The 18,307-nt window shown below is 42.4% G+C and overlaps 1 protein-coding gene and 1 pseudogene across 2 annotated transcripts in view; one reads left to right on the top strand and one right to left on the bottom strand.

Moving 5' to 3' along the window:
* The window catches only part of ALK (ALK receptor tyrosine kinase), a 701,480-nt gene that overhangs the window by 524,255 nt on the left and 158,918 nt on the right, over positions 1 to 18,307 (top strand). Inside the window, exon 5 of the mRNA XM_003787498.2 lies at positions 4,407 to 4,534. Coding sequence (XP_003787546.1) covers positions 4,407 to 4,534 — 128 coding nt within the window. The remainder of the gene's footprint in view (positions 1 to 4,406; positions 4,535 to 18,307) is intronic.
* LOC100962768 lies at positions 6,763 to 7,945 on the bottom strand (annotated as a pseudogene). The gene has a single exon (XR_002772665.1). The product of XR_002772665.1 is annotated as a nucleosome assembly protein 1-like 1 pseudogene (transcript).

The following is an 18,307-nucleotide window of genomic DNA, read 5'->3' as shown; positions in this document are numbered from 1 at the left end:
TAACTGTTGCTGATCATATTATTTATGTTATTATTGTTGGTGTTGCTGCCATAAGTAACATTCACACTGACTTTGTTCAAGCCTGACCTCCATTGTAGAGAACATTTATGCATCAAATAGGAACTAAGGGTGAGAAATCATATACCCTTTAGGTCTCAATTAATGTAATTCTCTGATTCCTTCTGATTAGCTCTTGGCAAATGGAGGACAAATGGCTATGTGATGAGCCATGGAGTGACACTACGTCCTTCCTGAAATCCTCAGCCCTCCCCATTCCTTAGGCTCCTCCTCTCTGGGAAGGCATTGTCACCACATGGATGAATAATAGCTATTAATAATATCAATGAATTAACATGAACCTTTAGATTAACTCAGCTCCACTGTCACATAAATTTTGGCCAAGAATGTTAGAATGGTATCTGATTTAACAGAAACAATGTTCACGCATTTGTCCATTCATTCAACAAATATTTTTTTGAGTATTTGTGATGCATAAGGCACTAGAGACACAATAATGGATGATCCCCCACCCTGGCACACAGGAGGTGGGAACATGAGACACCATTCTTTGTGTCAAGGCCAACGGGAAACCTAGATTCCTACCAGACCGGACCACCTGTTCTCTGAACGCCCGTCAGCCTCGGCTCGGGTGCTCATTCCAGTCTCTCTTTCTGCATTGCTCTTTTCCCAGCTCCTGGCCCCTCTTCACAACGCGTCCCCAAGTTACACGTGTCCTGACCACCCAGTCAGAGTGTTTTGTTCAGAAAATTCACATAAGGTTGGAGACATTTTCTCTGATTGAGAATGTAATTAATCGGAAAACATCCAAAATCCCTGGCATTAGGAGAGAAGTGCCTTTCAAAGTCATCAGGCAAATGAGGGGTAGAGCCAGGACTGGAACTCGAGCGCTCCAGAGAGACACGTGGAAGATAATGGATTGTGACAGGCTGTCCGTACAGTTTTTCTGGCTTCCTGCAGTCCAGATGGACACCCCACACTGTCAAATTGATTGATTGAGGCACCAGCACGGAGGCAGTCACAGATCCCCAGCACACAGACACAGCTGCACGCCTATTTCTTGGAGGCTGAGGTCAGAACATAACCTTCCCTTTGCAAACCTAAGTAGAGTTGCCACCAGACAGAGCAAGGAAAGTAGGGCCTTAAAGAGCTTGTTTCGTGATCTCAGGGATGCAAGCAAATGAAATGGAGGCAGACAGAAGAGAGCTTAGGTCTGTTTTTCACTGGGTTTTTGTCTGTCTCTTGAACAAATCTGACCCTAGGCAAAAGCTTGCCCTTTCCCGGTCCCAACTTCCCTGGATATAAAATACATGTTTGGCAACTACTCTGAAAATTATTAAAGTTGCAGCAGTAAACTATGGGAGGCCAGAGAATTTCAGACAAAAGTTATTGCATCGGTAACTCAGAAACTAATTCCTAAAACTCTTGACACATTTATCCAGAGGGCTAGTGCCAATATAGAAATGGAAATCATTGTCAAGGGCCACTGTGTGCCTGAAATTAAAATCCGTCATTCCTCAGAGCAGGGAGCTATGATTTGGGAAGAATATGAATACTGGTGCCTTTCACCACCACCTTTCCTCAATAAAGGTCCTTTATTGTTCAGTAGAACAAGAAAAATTCTGCTCCTTTGTTTTTTGTAAGAACCATTTGTTTACATCTTCTTTTCCAAACCCTTGTTTCTTTCCCAGTCTCACATTTAAACCAAAAGAGCTCCTTCTCTTCAATTGCACTGGTTGTATTTTGAATGGAAATCCTGCTGGGTACAGTAACAGAGAACAAACTTTACTGTAGCCATAATCCCTTCTACTGGACCTATTGTGGGGAAACTCAATACACTTTTATTAAACGGCTGAAGAATTGGCCCCAGTGATCTGCACTAACTACAAAGAGCATAGATAGGGAACAAAACTATCTCCTTCACTCCACAGACACCCACTGCATGTCCAGATGCCTGCCAGGGACAGAGATGAAACTGCCATCCATGTACACCCCTCTGAAAGAGGTCATCAAGCACCTTAGCCATGGCCTTCATTACTCAAAGGTAGCAAAGACAGAAAAGATTTGATGGGACTCCATGTTAGCAAGCACATGCAGACAAGAGCCTCCTGATTCACTATGAGGGGATCGACAATATGCCTCAGAGTTTTGAACATCCAAGCATTTTGATTCTAAGAATTTGTCCTTAGGCCATATTTAGATAAGTACACAGCGTTAGCCGCAGCATGATCAGGATAGAGAAAAACTCAGAAGCAATGCAGGGATCATTAAAAATGCAATCATTGAAATGATAATACAACCTATGTTTATTCTCTCATGACGCACCATTGAGTGGGCAACCACAGAGCAGCATATGCAGTCTGGTCTCATTTATGTAAAATTAAAGCTGACAGGTTGTTCGCTGACATGGTGACTATCATTATCCTTGGACAATGGTCTTCTGAGTGACTTTTACTTTACCAACTTTTCTGACTTGTTGGATTTTTTGTTTGTTTATTTTTGTTTTTAGAGGCAGAGTCTCACTTTATTGCCCTCGATAGAGTGCTGTGAAGTCACAGCTCACAGCAACCTCTCAATCCTGGGTTTAGGCGATTCTCTTCCCTCAGCCTCCTGATTAGCTGGGAGTACAGGTGCCCACTACAATGCCCAGCTATTTTTTTTGTTGCAGTTTGGCCGGGGCCAGGTTTGAACCCGCCATCCTTGGTTTATGAGGCTGGCGCCCTACTTACTGAGCCACAGACTTGTTGTATTTTTAAACACATTTTTATAGTTGGCATCACTTTACACTTGGGGGATTAGAATGATTTTTCTGTTTTTTAAAAACTCTTTAAGCCAAAAAGCTAGTTTTTCACTAAATTCTTTACCATCTGTACTGCCATACTTAAGCCCAACCTAGTGACAAGAAAATCTGAAGCTGGGCACTGTGGCTCACACCTGTAATCCTGGCATTGGGCCAAGACAGGAGGATTGCTTGAGCCCAAGAGTTCAAGATCAGCCTGAGCAAGAGAAAAATCCCATTTCTATGAAAAATAGAAAAATTATCCAGGCATGGTGGCACACACCTCTAATCCAGCTGCTTGGGAGGTTGAGGTAGGAGAATTGCTTGAGCCCAGGAGTTTGAGGTTGCAATGAGCTCTGATGACACCACTACACACTAGCCTGGGCAACAGAGCGAGACCTTATCTCAAAGAAAAAAATATCTGAAATATTATGATGATTTCGTGGGTGTATAAATAAGTCAAAATCCACTAATTTATAGACTTCAATTCAGCAAATTATAAAATAATCTCCATAGTTGACCACCTCCCCACATTAACTACCTCCTTAAGTTGACCTAATTTTCATAGAGCAGACACGTACTACATGTACACATCAGTACAGGAGGCCTAATTCCTTATGTTGACCACCTCTGTATGTTGACTGGTTTGTTATATAGTCCCATGTCAAGTTATAGAGGTTCTACTGTATATACTTTTGATACATGTAATTTATTATGTATCAAATAAACCTCAGTAAAATTGGGGTATTTTAGGAAAGAAGATAGGACATAATCCAGGTAGTTTCCATTCTCTACACAAACTTTTCAAAAAATGTATGTGTGTGTATACATATATATATTTGAATCAATGTTGGAAAGTAAATTCAATGTTCCAATCAGTGACAGGAGGTTATTCCAAGAGGTTAATAGCATGAGCAAGGTGTAAAAATGTTCATTTAGCTCATTCTCTGTTCTGTGACAGTGTCGATGTCCTTGATTATAGATGGATGCCAAGCTCACCATTTCACCTGCTTTTGTCTATTCCTGTTTGCACTTTTTGCAAAGTCCACGTCAATCTTATGTACCTTTTACCCCAAAATACATGGTTCACTGCACTTTAATTTTCTTGCAGAAAATAAATAGCTCTTGCTAGCGTCCCTTAAGTAACTATATAGCGAACCTGAGGGTTCTAAGATTTGGTATCAGATAAAATTCTAAAAACCAAGCATTCTGCCTAAAGATAATGATGGATAAACTGATACACATTTTGTAGACTTTTCCTTGACTCTACTGCCAGGTTTTCTTGAGTGTATCTGTTCCTTCCTTATAAGACTAGCTACTGAAATAGTCCAAAGTCCTTCAATTGCCATAAAAAGAATATGACAAAGGAAATGTCAGTAGTTAGAATGTATTTCAAAATTGGATCTCTGCCGGACAAGAAGGAAACAGATATTTGTGTGTTGCCATCAGGGTTACCATCTTCCATGCTACTTAGGGTTTCAGCTCTTGGTCCTCACGAAGAATGTGAGCCCTGAAGTCATTGCAGGTGCATGGCTCTCTCTGCAGGTTAAGGCCTGATTCTCATCACTGTTTCTCTATGCTTTTCTCCTCTGCTTTCTGATGCAACCAGTTGGACAGTGCTTCAGGGAAGAATTGGCCGCCCAGAAAATCCATTCCGAGTGGCCCTGGAATACATCTCCAGTGGAAACCGAAGCTTGTCTGCAGTGAACTTCTTTGCCCTGAAGAACTGCAGTGAAGGTATCTGAGTCTTGTTTTTCCCTTCCACTCCTTGATGGCTTTATTGTCTTAGGTGTGCCAGAAACCTGCAGTTGTGCTTAGCTGGAGATGTGGATGTTTACAAAGAAAAGCCCACACTGTTCAGGGACTAATTCTGAATAATACCAAGTCTTCCCTAGCCTGGGTAAACTTTTTCCAAAATCCAGTAAAAAATTGTATCTACTTAGCTCAAAACTTCATTAAATAAAATATAGTCTTTGTCAGATAACACATTAGCTTAACTTTCTTGGCAACCAAATGCTTTCAACTATTTTTTAAATTATTATGAAAAATTTCAAATGTATATAGTAAATAGAATAATGCAATGAACTCTCATGCACCCTCAAACCAACTTTAACAGTTAACATTCTGCCATTTTTATTTCATTGATATCTCGGCTCAATCATTACCCTCCCTTCCACTTGATGATGATTATTATTTTACTTATTTCCCCTGAGGTAGAATTTACAACTAAGTATTTTTTTAATGACTTTATATAACCTATTATTAATAATGGACAACATGGGAAATAGTTTTATTTGAAATTGTTAGTTTATTTCATAGAACTTATTAGGTCATAGTCCACTGTGTCATTGAATTCCTTTCACATAAGTTCCACATTGTGAATTTATTTCGGGTTATATTTAAAAGAAAAGATATATCTCTCCCAAAAAATTATTTGTTGATTTCTTATTTTGCCTTTGCTGCCAGGAAACTCTGGACTAAATACTCCATGACGATAATAATATCTGTGTAGTTTTTTTTTTTTAATAAGTATATTTTCCTCTCTCACTGCAAATTTTTGATCTTTGATTCATATTTTTAAGATCATATTTTGTATGTATGTTTCATTAAATATTGCCTCAAGTCTGACTAATAAGAAAGGCAACATGAATTATCAATAGACATAGAGACTGATCTTTCCTTTATTCTTTAGAAACCCCAGGGTCATAATTATAAACTCCCTTTATTATTTCCCATATGTGAAGGGTATAAAAGATGGACTTGAATTATATGAAACTTTAGGAATAAGTTGTTTTCATTGTTGTTGCTCTCCTTCTGTGCCTGCCTCTGCCCAGCGTCTCACTGGGGCGGGCACTTCTATGTGCGCCATGGAATCTGTGGTTTGAGAGGCTCAGAAATGAAATGTGGACAGGAAGGGAAGCCTGGGAGAACCTCCAGACCTAAATTCTCAATTTAGACTGTTCATGAACTACAAAAGCCCATAACACACAATCCTTCATTACATGTGCAGGCCTAGATTTGAACCTTGTGCCTCATGGTAGTAGTGTATGAAAGAGACTCAGGGAGCCCCACTGATCTCTGGCTCCTTGTTCTGCTGTGGCTCTTCATTCATTGCTAGTCTTGTAAGAAATTTTACAACATGTATTTTGTTGTTGTTGTTGTTCCTACTGTTGTTGTTTTAGTCAAAACTGGTTTACATGTGGAAAAAAGAAAAATCCCAAAATGTGATAGATTGAACCTTAGTTAAGATGACCAGATTTTAACATTGGTAAAGTGGGACACCATTAACGGGGGGGAGGGGGGTGTTCTTAATTAAAAATTTGGTCTATATGGAGCAACAAAAATTTTCATAGAACGTAAAAATAGTATTGTAATATATTTTTTTAATTTCAACATAAATATGATTTACAAATATAATACATTAAAAAAATTATGTATAGGGCAGCATCTGTGGCTCAAAGGAGTAGTGCACTGGTCCACCTGTGCGACCTTGCCTAGGAGGGGAGTAGAGTTTACATTAGCCTTTTCATTTCCAAATGAAGTTACATTAACCTTTTCAGCAGCTGATATATTCCCTAACCATATATTCTCTTCCTGTTGTCTTGCCATTCCCTAGCTTGTCGTGCATTCTTTCCAAAAATCGGGACTTTTTTAAAATGCCACGGGATGCAGGATAAATTGTTAAAAATTGGGACTATCCCTCCAAAAGCTGGACGTCTGGTCACCTTAACCTTAGTTCAAGTTGAAAAGGTGGCTCACCAGTGATACGAAGCAATGTACAAAAAACACGTGGGGTTTTTTTGGTTTTTTGTTTTTTTAGAACTAAAAATGTATTTGACATTTCTATTTTAGGCTGCAAAAACAAAAACAAGCAAACAAACAAAGAGCAACAAAAACCTGAAATAGGCTTGTCAAAAGATGTAAATTCATCCTTTCCAGGGAAGCAAAAGGCAGACCATCCTGCTTCACTGCTGCTTGCACTCTGCTGGATTTTAATCCTTCTTTGGGTTATAGTCGAAGATCATTTTTGACTGGATCATTTTCCTCATCTCCTTCTTCTTCCCCTTCCTCATCTGCTTCTTCACCTTCTTCATCATAATCATCATCATCTTCAATAGCTTCTCCAGTAAAGTATAACACTGATCTTTTATGATCTTTATACACTCACGTAAAAAGTGACCAATTTCAAAATCTGCAGTAAGAATAGCTTCAGCATCATCGTCAAGATCTCCACTTTCAGGAAGTTCAGGAGGGTGTAAAAAAATTAAAGAAAGAGTCATTGGAAACTGTTTTAGTCACAGTACAAACTGTCCCACGTCCCTTATGTTTCTGCTTCTTCTTAATGGTTTTCAAAGTGACATTCTTTCCTTTTTTCCAATCTATCTGGCACCCTGTACAACCCATAATTTCTGGTCCATCAAAAGAAAAGGGATCAGAATCATCTGGTTCTGACCTCATCCTATATGTCTTTGTCAACACTTCATTTGTGAAATATTCATTGGATTCAAAGTGAAATTCTAAGACAAAACTCACAGGCTGGCCAGCATCTGAGAATTTGACTTTAATATCTTTCAAGTGCTTCAGAATATGTTCATCATGTTCCTGAACCATATCACTGAACAAGTCCACATTCTTAAAAACAGTCAACCAAACTTTTTCTTCATCCTTTTTCTCATCTTCAATCTTGGCCTTTTCTTTCAGCTCCTCCAAAATTTCGTCTTCTTCATCTGCTTTCCATTCACATTCTTCTTCCGTAGGTTCATAAATCGCATTAATAATCTCAAATCGCTTGTCAAGTAGAGGTGGATAGAGAACAGCATACTTCCTTTCAAGATCATGAACTTTGTCATAGAATTTGGCTTCTATCTGTGCACATTTAACTTGAAGATTTGGGGGAGCATTCACTCGTCTTTTAACTACCCTAGGCAAGCTTTCAATGTATTATATTGGTGTTTCTACTAGACCATTGAGTCTTCCTTGAAGGGCTGCAAGAATCTGAAGATTTTGCATCATCTGAACACTCAGCTGACGTGCTTTGATTTTTGTTTCTTCACCAGTTTCTTCTTCTACTTCTTCAACATCATCCAAATCTTGATAAAGTTTACACTGTTCTTTGTTGTCAATGTCTGCCATGTTGTTAAGATCTCCAAATACTGGCAGCTAGTTCAGGGAGCCAGGCACCCAAAGCTGTACAGGCAGTGACTCAGGCTGGCAGCGGCAGCAGGAGAAGCGGGAGCAAACATGTGGTTTTGAGCAAGCCAGGGGCTTGCACAATTGTGTCTGCACCCATGAACTTGAGGATTTGTGAATGTCTCTGGACATCATCAGTCCTCACAGATGTCAAGAATCTATGTATGTACCATGCAAAAGAGGCCATCTGTTGAACTGGAACCAGGTAACAAGAATGTGACAGGGAGAATGTATCAGTTTCTAGAATGTTCTCATTTGATCAACATCAGGAAAAGGGAATAAAAACTACAAAACCCCAGTTATCAGGCTCAGCACAAATATTCCTCCAAATTTCTTGGCCTAAAACAAAGAAAATTTCTTTACATGTTCAAACCAAGGATCTCAACCACTTATATAGATGTTTCCTCCTTTACCCTGCAATTCCCTCTCCTCTGTAGCTTGTGTTACATTTGCAGTAAATCTGTTGTAGAGCTTGAGACCTGTTTATTGTCTGCTTCTTTACCCTAATGAAACCAATAGAGTTGACCTCCTAAACTTTCTCTAATGAGCAAATAGGGTGCCCTCTTAGAAGAGGCACAAGATAAGTCTGTTTCTGATTCTCTAGGGAAGGTGTCTTGGCCCACAGATTGAGGAAGGTTCTCAGAATGCAGCTACCTTTCTTCAGAGGCTCCAGAGCCCAGATCCAAGAACCGATGGTCTTTATATGTAAGCAGACATTCTCTGCATTTCTTCTCTGGCTCAGACCACTTGTGGCCAACAACAGACATGGATAGATTGTTGTGGATGAGTAAGGCAGAGAACAGTGAATAGCAAAGTGATTGCAGTGCTTCTTTAGAGTTTCTAACCTTCCTTCCCATAGTAGACTAAATTCAGGCACATTATCAGTTTGGTGTTGCCAGCACAAGAATCATCCTGAAACTACACTCACATACAAAAAGGGAAGGAGTGATTTGGAAGGCATTCTTGAGACCTCTTTGATGTAGACAAATGACTATGTTTTCCGGAGTCATTGCTTTAGTTCAGTTATGCAGAGGAGGTAAAATGAGAGAAGTGGTAGCCCTTAAGGGGTGGACCGGATAGGAGACATGCTGGCCAGATTGCAGACAGGTCTATAGGAGGCCTAGTCTATATTCTGATAATAACTTGGTCCTCTCGTGATTAGGCCTATAAAGAGCACAAGGAGAATGCACACTACTATAGAACTCTACAGCTCTTCTTTGGGCCACTGAAGAGAGGTGTCCTCATCTGGAGAACCCTTGTACGGAGCAGTGGGACAATTCTTCTGACATAGGAGACAACGGCTATCTATGAATGTCATCAGGACAGAGGCCATGTCTATTTCCTCTCTAAATTCTTACATCTATCATAATCTGTAACACTGAGTATACGTTCAGGTGATGCAGGTTAATAGCAGAAAGAAAGCTAACACAGACGGAGTGTTCATCATGTGCAAAAGCCAAGTGTCACCCCCTTTAGGTAGTGCAAGCTTTACAATAGTGCTACAAATCAGGGACCATTATCTTCCTGTTTCAGAGAGGGAAACTGAAGCTCATAGACAGTTCAAAACTTGCCAAGGTCATTCAGTTAGTGAAAGGTAGAGCCATTCTTGATCCCAAGTTGATCTGACCAGCCAGTGTTTCTGTCCACTATATCCTACTGGTACCGTGGAATGTGTAGAGGCTGAGCTTTTATTTACTACTGAGAACCTGATTCTTCCTTTTCCTCTTATCCCTACACTGAACTGCCAGAACTGTGAGCTCTAGACTGGCTGCTATATTCTGTCACTTTCTAGATGCTACTGTTGCTGTCACTTGAATTTACCTGTCTGACTACTTCATTTTCTCAGCCATGTGCTTTATTCCTCTTATATTCTTCATACAGGCAAACCTGAACTTTGGCAGCAGACGGTCTCTCTGACACCATTACTCATCCTTCATACATTGCCAGACAAATCTCCTCAATATTCTCTTTCCTTGTGGCACTTTCATGAGACGTAGGTAACTTCTTATTGGGAAAATAACATAAGGAGTCTAGGCTGGACCACCTCATTCATTTCCTGGGGCCAGGAAATGTCATTTGCAGCTTCAGAAATTCTGCATGGAAGATTTTGCTCTCTGCATCTAAATTTAGTAGCGGTTTTATAATCACTTAGTCATTTTCGGACCTTAACTTGAGGGACTTTGTCTTATATTTCTTTTATTTCTCCAGGGGACAGTTAGCATGGTGCTAACCACATAGAAAATATCGCATAAATACATGTTGGCTGATTGGTTAATCAATCAATTGATAAATGCTGCTCTTGATTTTATAGCTTTCGGCTTATTACAATGCTACTTCCAAAAGGAAGTAGCTGTGAGTAGAAATTGCTTAGAATAGGTTTTTGCCTAAAAGATCAGTTTGTACATTCAGCATAGACAAAAGGGACACCAGCCTCCAGAAACGCCCATGCCTGGGCCCCCAGAGAACCCTTTTGTCATTTGTGCCAGTCACTAAACTTTTCCTTAGCAGACAACCCAGAGCAATAGAATTATACAAGACACTCAGCAGGAACCCCTGGGTTCCGAGATGCCTCAAAAAACCACATGTCGGATGGGCACGGGATGAGCTTCTAGAACAGGATTTGGAAAGGATCAGTGTACCTCTGAGAAGCTCATCAAAACACACAGCACCTCAGAGGCTCTTCGAGCACTTCCATGACCAGGCTCTGTTCAATGCACAGTGCACATATGGATGGATTTAATCCTCACAACAATGCTGTGAGGTGTGTGTTACCATTATCATCACCCCATCATGGGGACGGGGAAATCAATGCATAAAGACCTAAGTAATGTCCCCAAAGCCACATAGCCCATATTGGAACAGAGCCCATCTGGCTCTGGAATCCATGTCCTTAGATGCTACACTTTGCTACTGCCTGTGAAAGCCCAGAGCTGGAAGAGACCCAGGAAACACCCAACCTGCCCCTCTCACCATGTGAAAATGAACAAAGATGCAAAGATTTTTCTTAAAATGTGATACATGAAGTCACTGATCACTGTGCTTTCTGCCTCCCCTTATGGTTGTCAAGTTCTCAATTGATTTCTGAGAAACCAATTCAGTATTTCCCTCCCCCTGCCCAGACTGGCCAAAGGCAGTTGAGATGAACCACTGCCCAATGGTCAATATGAAAATAAAGCATTCCAAAGGATCTCACCCAGGATAAACAGGGAGCCGTGGACGGCTCCCACGAGAGCCTGCATGCAGGTTACTGCAGGCCGCTATAGTTCTCCTTCTTTTTTCAGAAACCTGCAAGAACCACTTCTGAGGTTTCCCAGGCTAGAGCCATACTCAGGTCACTGACAGATTTCTCCAAAGTAGTATTCTCAGTCCCTTGCCCTGCAGACACTTTCACATGTATTATCTCCAATCCATGCTTTAGAGAGGATGTCACAATCCTCACCTTATCATGGAGGAGTTATCTCACTAACTTCTGGAGCTCAACAAGGGGGAGAATTCCAAGGTATCAAATCTATTCCCATTCCCACGGGTATGTAGGAACACGAGTCCACAAAGAGCTGGAGCTGCACATATCTTAACTTCCCTGGAGGTGGAATGAGGAGGTTTGAACAATGGTCTTCAAACATTTTGTAGAAGCCAAACCCTTAGTTCAAACAAAGTCAGACGTCCAGGAGTAGAGCCACCCTAGGGAAATGAGGGTGAGGGGCCCAGAACCTACCTACCTACCTACCTGCTCCACAGCCCTGGACGGCCCTGGGCAACAGGGCTTCATGAAATATGGTTTAAAAACTACGGGACAGTCTGATTTTCAGCTCTATTATTTACTCCAGGTTTTAGGGTCCTATCATTCTATACTTGCTTAAAATGTGAAAGCCAAAGATGGTTATATTAACCACGTCTTTGTTAAAAACCTTAGACTCTGAATATGGACCATGTTTACAAGGCAAGTTCTTGTCCAGGTAGGTCTTGACTTGGAAGTGCTGGGTATAGAGCTATATAAATGCTACCAACACATAGACACACACAAAAAAGAGAAAGAGAGAGAAGGAGAGAAAGAGAGAGAGAGAGAGAGAAAGCAGGCATCTCCCAGCCTGGCCCCCTCCCCTACTCCACCAAAGACAATGAGAAGCAAGGGAGGACGTCCTCCTTAGGCTAAAGGGGGACAAGAGGAAATGAGAGAAGCTGAACAAGCAGATTCGGATTCTGGGCCAGCCATGTGGAACCAATCAGCGTCTGGAGTAGGCTCCAAAATCCAGCTGGGTAGAATGAGAGATTACTTCATGGGCTCCTGGCAGCCTGACCCAAACTGGGCATTTTCTGTTCCAACAGCAAGCAGTGCCTCAGCAGGACCCTAAGTCTGTGCTTGTACATGTAAAACATAGTCCACAGTGGTGCTCTGTCTCCCGGCTGCCAGCAGAACCTTCACTGTGTGGCAGACCCAGCCATCCACATAGGCATCCACCCATTCACGCCATAGACAATCTACTGCACAAACACGAGATATGAGGTGCTCGGTAGCACAACGGATGGCACATTGGACGGCTAGTGGCACTGATATAAGATTGTTTCTGTCAAGACTAAATTTTCGTGTGGTGGCTTTGATATCTCTATTCCACTTTCACAGGACTGCTCCCCAATGGGCACAATGACTTACATTTAACCTGAGGCAGAAGTATCAGGTGGGTGTTCCATTCATAGAGTTATCTTCCTCCAATGTCCCTTTGGAAAGACCACAGGATGAGCACTGAAGCAGCAACCAGAAAACCATCCCCCTCTTCCTTGGCAAAGGCTAGCCAGCTCTTCAAATCAGAAGTGACATTAAAGATCTCCCCCAGATTTTGCACGTTGTTTTTTAATCAAAAGTAGAAATAAATTGTTGTCCTGAAATTGCCCTTGTCATGGGGTTCACCAAGAAGGTGGCTGAGGAGGTGTCTTGCAAACGATGCCATCAGCTACCTCACCTCTCAGGGCCTCACCTTGCCTGAAGCTTTTGAGAACTAAGCTGTCCCCTTGCTGCTGCCCTATTTCTCCTGGAGAAACTTCCATGCATAGGAACAAACTGGCCCCTCTCATGCCTCCAAAGCTTTGTGATGTTAATTAAAGACCCCGCCAAGGGGGTAATGAAAGACAAGCACTGCTAACCTGAGAGGCGCCACTAGCCACTACCTGCAGTGGTCACTGCATCCGACTGAATCAACTGCCCATTGGTGGGGTCTGTTGCTTGGAAGCAAACACCAAGGAGAAACCGCAGCCACAGTCTTTGTATCCTCCTTTAGCTCTGTGCTTCACCCCAGGTGACCATGAAGCCCACTGTCAAAACACTACCCCTCTTAAGTCCCTATTTCCAAAAGAAAAGCATTAAAATTAAATTTCATCTAGCCACTGAGGTCTGCTCACATTTCTCCAAACACATCTGCTGAGCCTGGACTCCTGTCCCTTCTGTGCCCCCTGCAGTGAGCTCTTCAGCTTTCAAAGTCCCGCAAATCTTTTCAATTCTCAGCTTAAATACTGTTTTTTCCGAGAAGTCGCCATCAGAATCATGTTTCTGTGTACTTCTATTTTAGGACAGTCTACTTCTCTCCAGAGTTATTTACGTGTGTCACTCAATAGATGCTAAGTTCCTAGAATCAAAGACTGTCTTCTTTTTCTTAATCTCTGTATCCCAATTAGCAACTCAGAGTGATGTATTTTTCATGGTAAACACTCAATAAAGGCTTGCTTATTCCAATGTAGGGGAGAGATTATAGACTGAATGGATTTGGAATCCCAGTTTCATCCCTCATCACCTTTTTGAGCTTGGAGGTTTCCTAAGTCTGAGTTTTCATGGTTCTCATTAGTAAATTCATAATTATAGGTATGCTGAAAAATTTAAACAGATATTGTGGTCAGGCGAGGTGGTTCACACCAGTAATCCTAGCACTTGGGAGGCTGAGACAGGTAGATTGCCTGAGCTCATGGTTTGAGGCCAGCCTGAACCAGAGTGATACCCTGTCTCTAAAACTAGCCAGACACTGTGGCAGCAGCTGTAGTCCCAGCTACCTGGGAGGTAAGGCAAGAGAGTCACTTGAACCCAAGAGTTTAAGGTTGCTGTGAGCTAAGATCCCATGGTACTCTACCAAGGATGACCAAGTAAGACTGTCTCAAAAAAGCAGAAGTTGTGTACAGAACCCCTAGCACAGTGCCTGGCACAATAAACGTCCTCTGGGTTCAACGTTCCTTGACAAGGCTGAATCTACTCATTCTGGAACCCAGCTGAATAATTCTGCATGAGCATTCCAGGATACATTTACAGATTCACACCCACCTCTTGCTCTTCCGTCTGGGTCTTGTTCTAGTCATTGGGCAGAGGGAAAGGTTACCTTATTTCCAGTGGACACTCTGATAGCCCAGATCTGCTTTCTGAGTCCAATCAAAGTAAGCTGCTTCCCCCAAATCTGTGTTTTGATCCCTGATAAAGTCATTTTTTACCTTTGTGACTGGGTTCACAGCATTCTTTGTGCCACACAAAGGAGCAATACTGCTCAGTCCTGTGGGAGAGCTGAGGGCAGAGGAAGTCCTCTGACATGCTTGTCACGCTGCCTTTCTGCAAAACAGCCAGCCAGGAGCAGGTGGAACCAAGTAAAAATGTGCTGGCCCCTCTTTCTTCACCTGTCCATAGCTGCTATTGGCAGAGACATCCTTACTCTGCAACAGCTTATTCATAATCACTAATAAAGCCAATTTAAAATGTCCTGTGAAGTGCTTAGAAACAATCCTGCCTGCTTGGGTGACCATTTTAAATATTTGACTGTTGTAACTTGCCCAGAAAGGGGGGCGGCCACAAAAGGCTCTTAAATATAAATAAATAAGGAATGAGTGTGCTGAGGTCATTGTACTCCCAGAAGAAGATTACTTTCAAATTACTACTACATAAAAGAAGTAATTGAAAAGATTAATCACACTAAAATAATTGGTCTATTTTACAAGTAATTTGGAGCAATATTCTGTCATTGACATCAATGTCTGGTAGTAAAATAGTAATGAATTTCATTCTCTGACTAATGTATTTATTTTATTAATGGTAATAAATGGTGTTGTTCCTGCTTATAAATATTTCATAACTCTTAATTCATTAAAATGTTCAAGGAATTTCCAAAAGTATTTATTAGCTTTAAATCATCCTCAGTGTTCAATATGCAATTGCCACTCTGCCTGGGTAATTTAAAAAAATTATTGTTTGGGGGTAATGGGACTCCTTTTGAATGTGGAGGATTAAGCCCCAGTTATTAATAAGACTGATATTTAAAGTAGTAATGAGCAAGGGGCTTGGGAGGGTGTTTCCTATCTGGGTTGCTAAAACCTCTCTAGAGCCTTTCCCTAACATCTGTGGCTGTGACACAAGCAGGGTGGACCCAGATTAATTAATTCCAGAGGTGAGAAGAGAAATGTCAGTTTAGAGTGAGTTTTAATCTGCCGCCTCCCTCACAGCCTCTCCGTCTCCCTGAAACAGCCGACAGTACAATGCAAACTTCCAACCTTGCTCCCTCCCTCTGTTGCGTTCTCTAATAGGAGTTCTAAGGAGTGAAATGACCAAAAAGATGCAACAGAAAGAAAAGCAAGAGACACAGAAGCATGGACAGGGGACAGAGGGGAGGATTTAGAGAAGAAAAACATGGTTCGAATCCTAACTGAGACATTGGGGGCTACTGGATGTGAAATAAAGACGGGGTACCTCCCTCAGGGTCCGTGTGAGGATGAAATAGGAGAGTGTGTGCCCCACCTGACACAGTCCTGGCACCTAGTGGAATAATCAAACTCCCCCCATCATGGTATTATTGGTCCAATGGCCTTGGCAACTCTTAACTAGCCCGTAGTACAAACAGTTGGTCTGAGTCATCAAGGAAAACTGGACCAGCAGTGAATTAGTATAACTCAGGGGATCTGTGAAGTCTGATGACGTCCCCTAGAAGAGAAACCAGAGGGCCTCTGGGGCCGGCTCCACCTGCAGAATGGCTAACGGCAGCCAGCTGTGGGCAAACTGGAAGGGCCAACACGTGGGTTAGGAAGATCTGGGTGCAGAGCTGCTCACACTTAGATGTTTGTAGCTGCAGGGTATGTAGTGATGTTCTGAAAGCCGGCAAACCCACCTAATCAGCATAGTACACCTTTCTAGAGCTCCACTTTTACCAAAAAAACTGGAATGGTGGGAAATCTTTTTATTAACACTAGTATGGCTATGTGTTGAGTTCCGATGCAAACTGCATGCAGATTTTAATAGGAATTATGAGGTTTCAAAGTCCTTTGTTGCTCATGGTGATGTTCTATGCTTTGGGTAGTGACTTTGCCCTCTTCTGCCATTTGGGGCACACTCTAGTGGTAAAGCACCACTCCAGGGGGACAGAGATACACGGGTAGAAGAAAGAGGTGTTCCCAGACCTGGGATGGCCAACTGGAGAGCAGGGGCCAGAGGGGGATGTGTCCTCTCAGTGCACATCAGCTGGAACAGTGGACAGTATCCTGAAGTGACAACAGAGACTAGCAGGGTGGTCTAAGCTCCCACATCAGGTAGAGATGGGCTCATTTTCTGAAACTGATGTACCAAGTCAGAGCCAGACTCATCTAATACTAGACATAATGGTCCCTGCGCATTGGCTTGAAGTTTCTTAAACTCCCTGAAGGGCAGAATTAAGCGTTTATCTGAAGATCCTGGAGACAGCTTCCTTCTTCTCTGCCAGACCTATGGACAGAGCTCTTCACACCAATCCCTGTGGGAACCACATGCTGCAGGCTCCCGAGTGGAGGGCTTGGCCGTGCAGTGAGGGAGACCTTTGCCAGTCCATGGGCACATGCTGGGGGTACAACACAGTATACCCTGGGATTTGGTGGCTCTTTCTTTTATTCACGGCTATTTTAAAGTTTTGGCATTCTCTGTCTTCAATTTCTGCTGAGAGCATGGTTTTCATGTAACTTTATTTTGCCCTTCTTCTTGTGATTTGTCTTGGGAGAAGACACAGGCAGGCGGTTGCGGGGAAGCTGCCCAGAAGGCCCCTCAATGCACAATTTGCAAATGGTCTCAGAGCTCCTGCCTTCCCTCAGCTCCAGTATTTTGGAATTCTACCACTGGCATTTGGGTAGATATGAAGTCTTGTAGCTTTTGCTGCTTTTGCTTCTTCATTTAGCTCTTAGCCAGCATTATGTGTCTATAAAATGATTAGCAAACATTGACTAATTGCCTGTCATTAATCATTTATACAACTGGTAGACCAGGGTCTTATCATTTCCTTCTAGAACACGGGTGCAATATCCTGCCTGGATCCCAAGTCACACATGTGGAGGGTGATGGGCTATCACAGCAGCACAAGGATCTTCCCAAGCCCACCAGGGAAGGGGCCGGAAGGTGGGCACAAGCTCTGTGAGGCTGCAACCCCTCTAGGATGCCTTTCTGTTCTAATTAACAGGAAGGAGCACCACACCGCTGGCCAATGGAGGCTGAGAGGCAGTAAGCTTTAATTAGAAGCTTCTTCCTGGAAATTCACAAGAACATAATAAGTCTGTTGTCTTAAAAGGCCCAGAGAGGTTGAATGCCTCAACTCTCTTTTGCTTCTGTAAGCTGATCTTTCAATCATTTGTGAAATTTAAATGTAATAGAAAGACTGGCTCTGGACAAGGGCTCTGATTAGCCCCTGATGCCACAGAGCTGGACAAGTCTAGGATAGGGAGGGCAGCCTGTCTTCTTCCCACCCTAGGCTGTCTGTAAGTTTAACAGGGCAGGGCAAACAGATGAGCTGCCATGTGTGAGAGCAATAGCAGAATTGTCCCCTGGAGAGGGCCAGTTTGTCTCTGGGAGGACTGGACAGGGAGAAAGCCTTCTGCACCCCTCTCCCCAGGGGTCAAGGGCTCAACACCTCGGTCCTGTGGACTTGGGCTTCTAAGTGTGTAAAACTGGGCTGAGAAATTTCTAGAATTACATGACACACATTAGAGGAGAAGCAGAACATGACAAGAAGAGGTGGTCTCCGTTCTCCTTATCTTACCATCTCAGGATCGATATCTTCTTTGTCCTTAGCGCACAGGCAGATTTATGCTTGCTTGCACTCTCTCTCTCCCGTCTCCACTTTGCATGTGTGTAAACTAATGCACAAAGACCATCCTCCCGACCATTCTCTGTCATTCTTCCCTGGATGTGGCCTTTCTCTCCAGGTCTTTCCATCCTTTATCTGTGGCTGAATGTAATAACAAAGCAGCTACAGCATTCAGAGTCATATCATTTATTTATCCTGTGTGATAATAAATAAATGCAGACAGATCATTTTCCATCTCAGCTGTTTTGTTTTGGCATCTCGC

This window comes from Otolemur garnettii, unplaced genomic scaffold, assembly GCF_000181295.1.
Source record: "Otolemur garnettii isolate 467f Iridium unplaced genomic scaffold, OtoGar3 scaffold00022, whole genome shotgun sequence".
In the NCBI taxonomy this organism is placed as follows: domain Eukaryota; kingdom Metazoa; phylum Chordata; class Mammalia; order Primates; family Galagidae; genus Otolemur; species Otolemur garnettii.
Note: the sequence above shows the minus strand (reverse complement) of the source record. Positions and strands in the feature narration are given on the sequence as shown.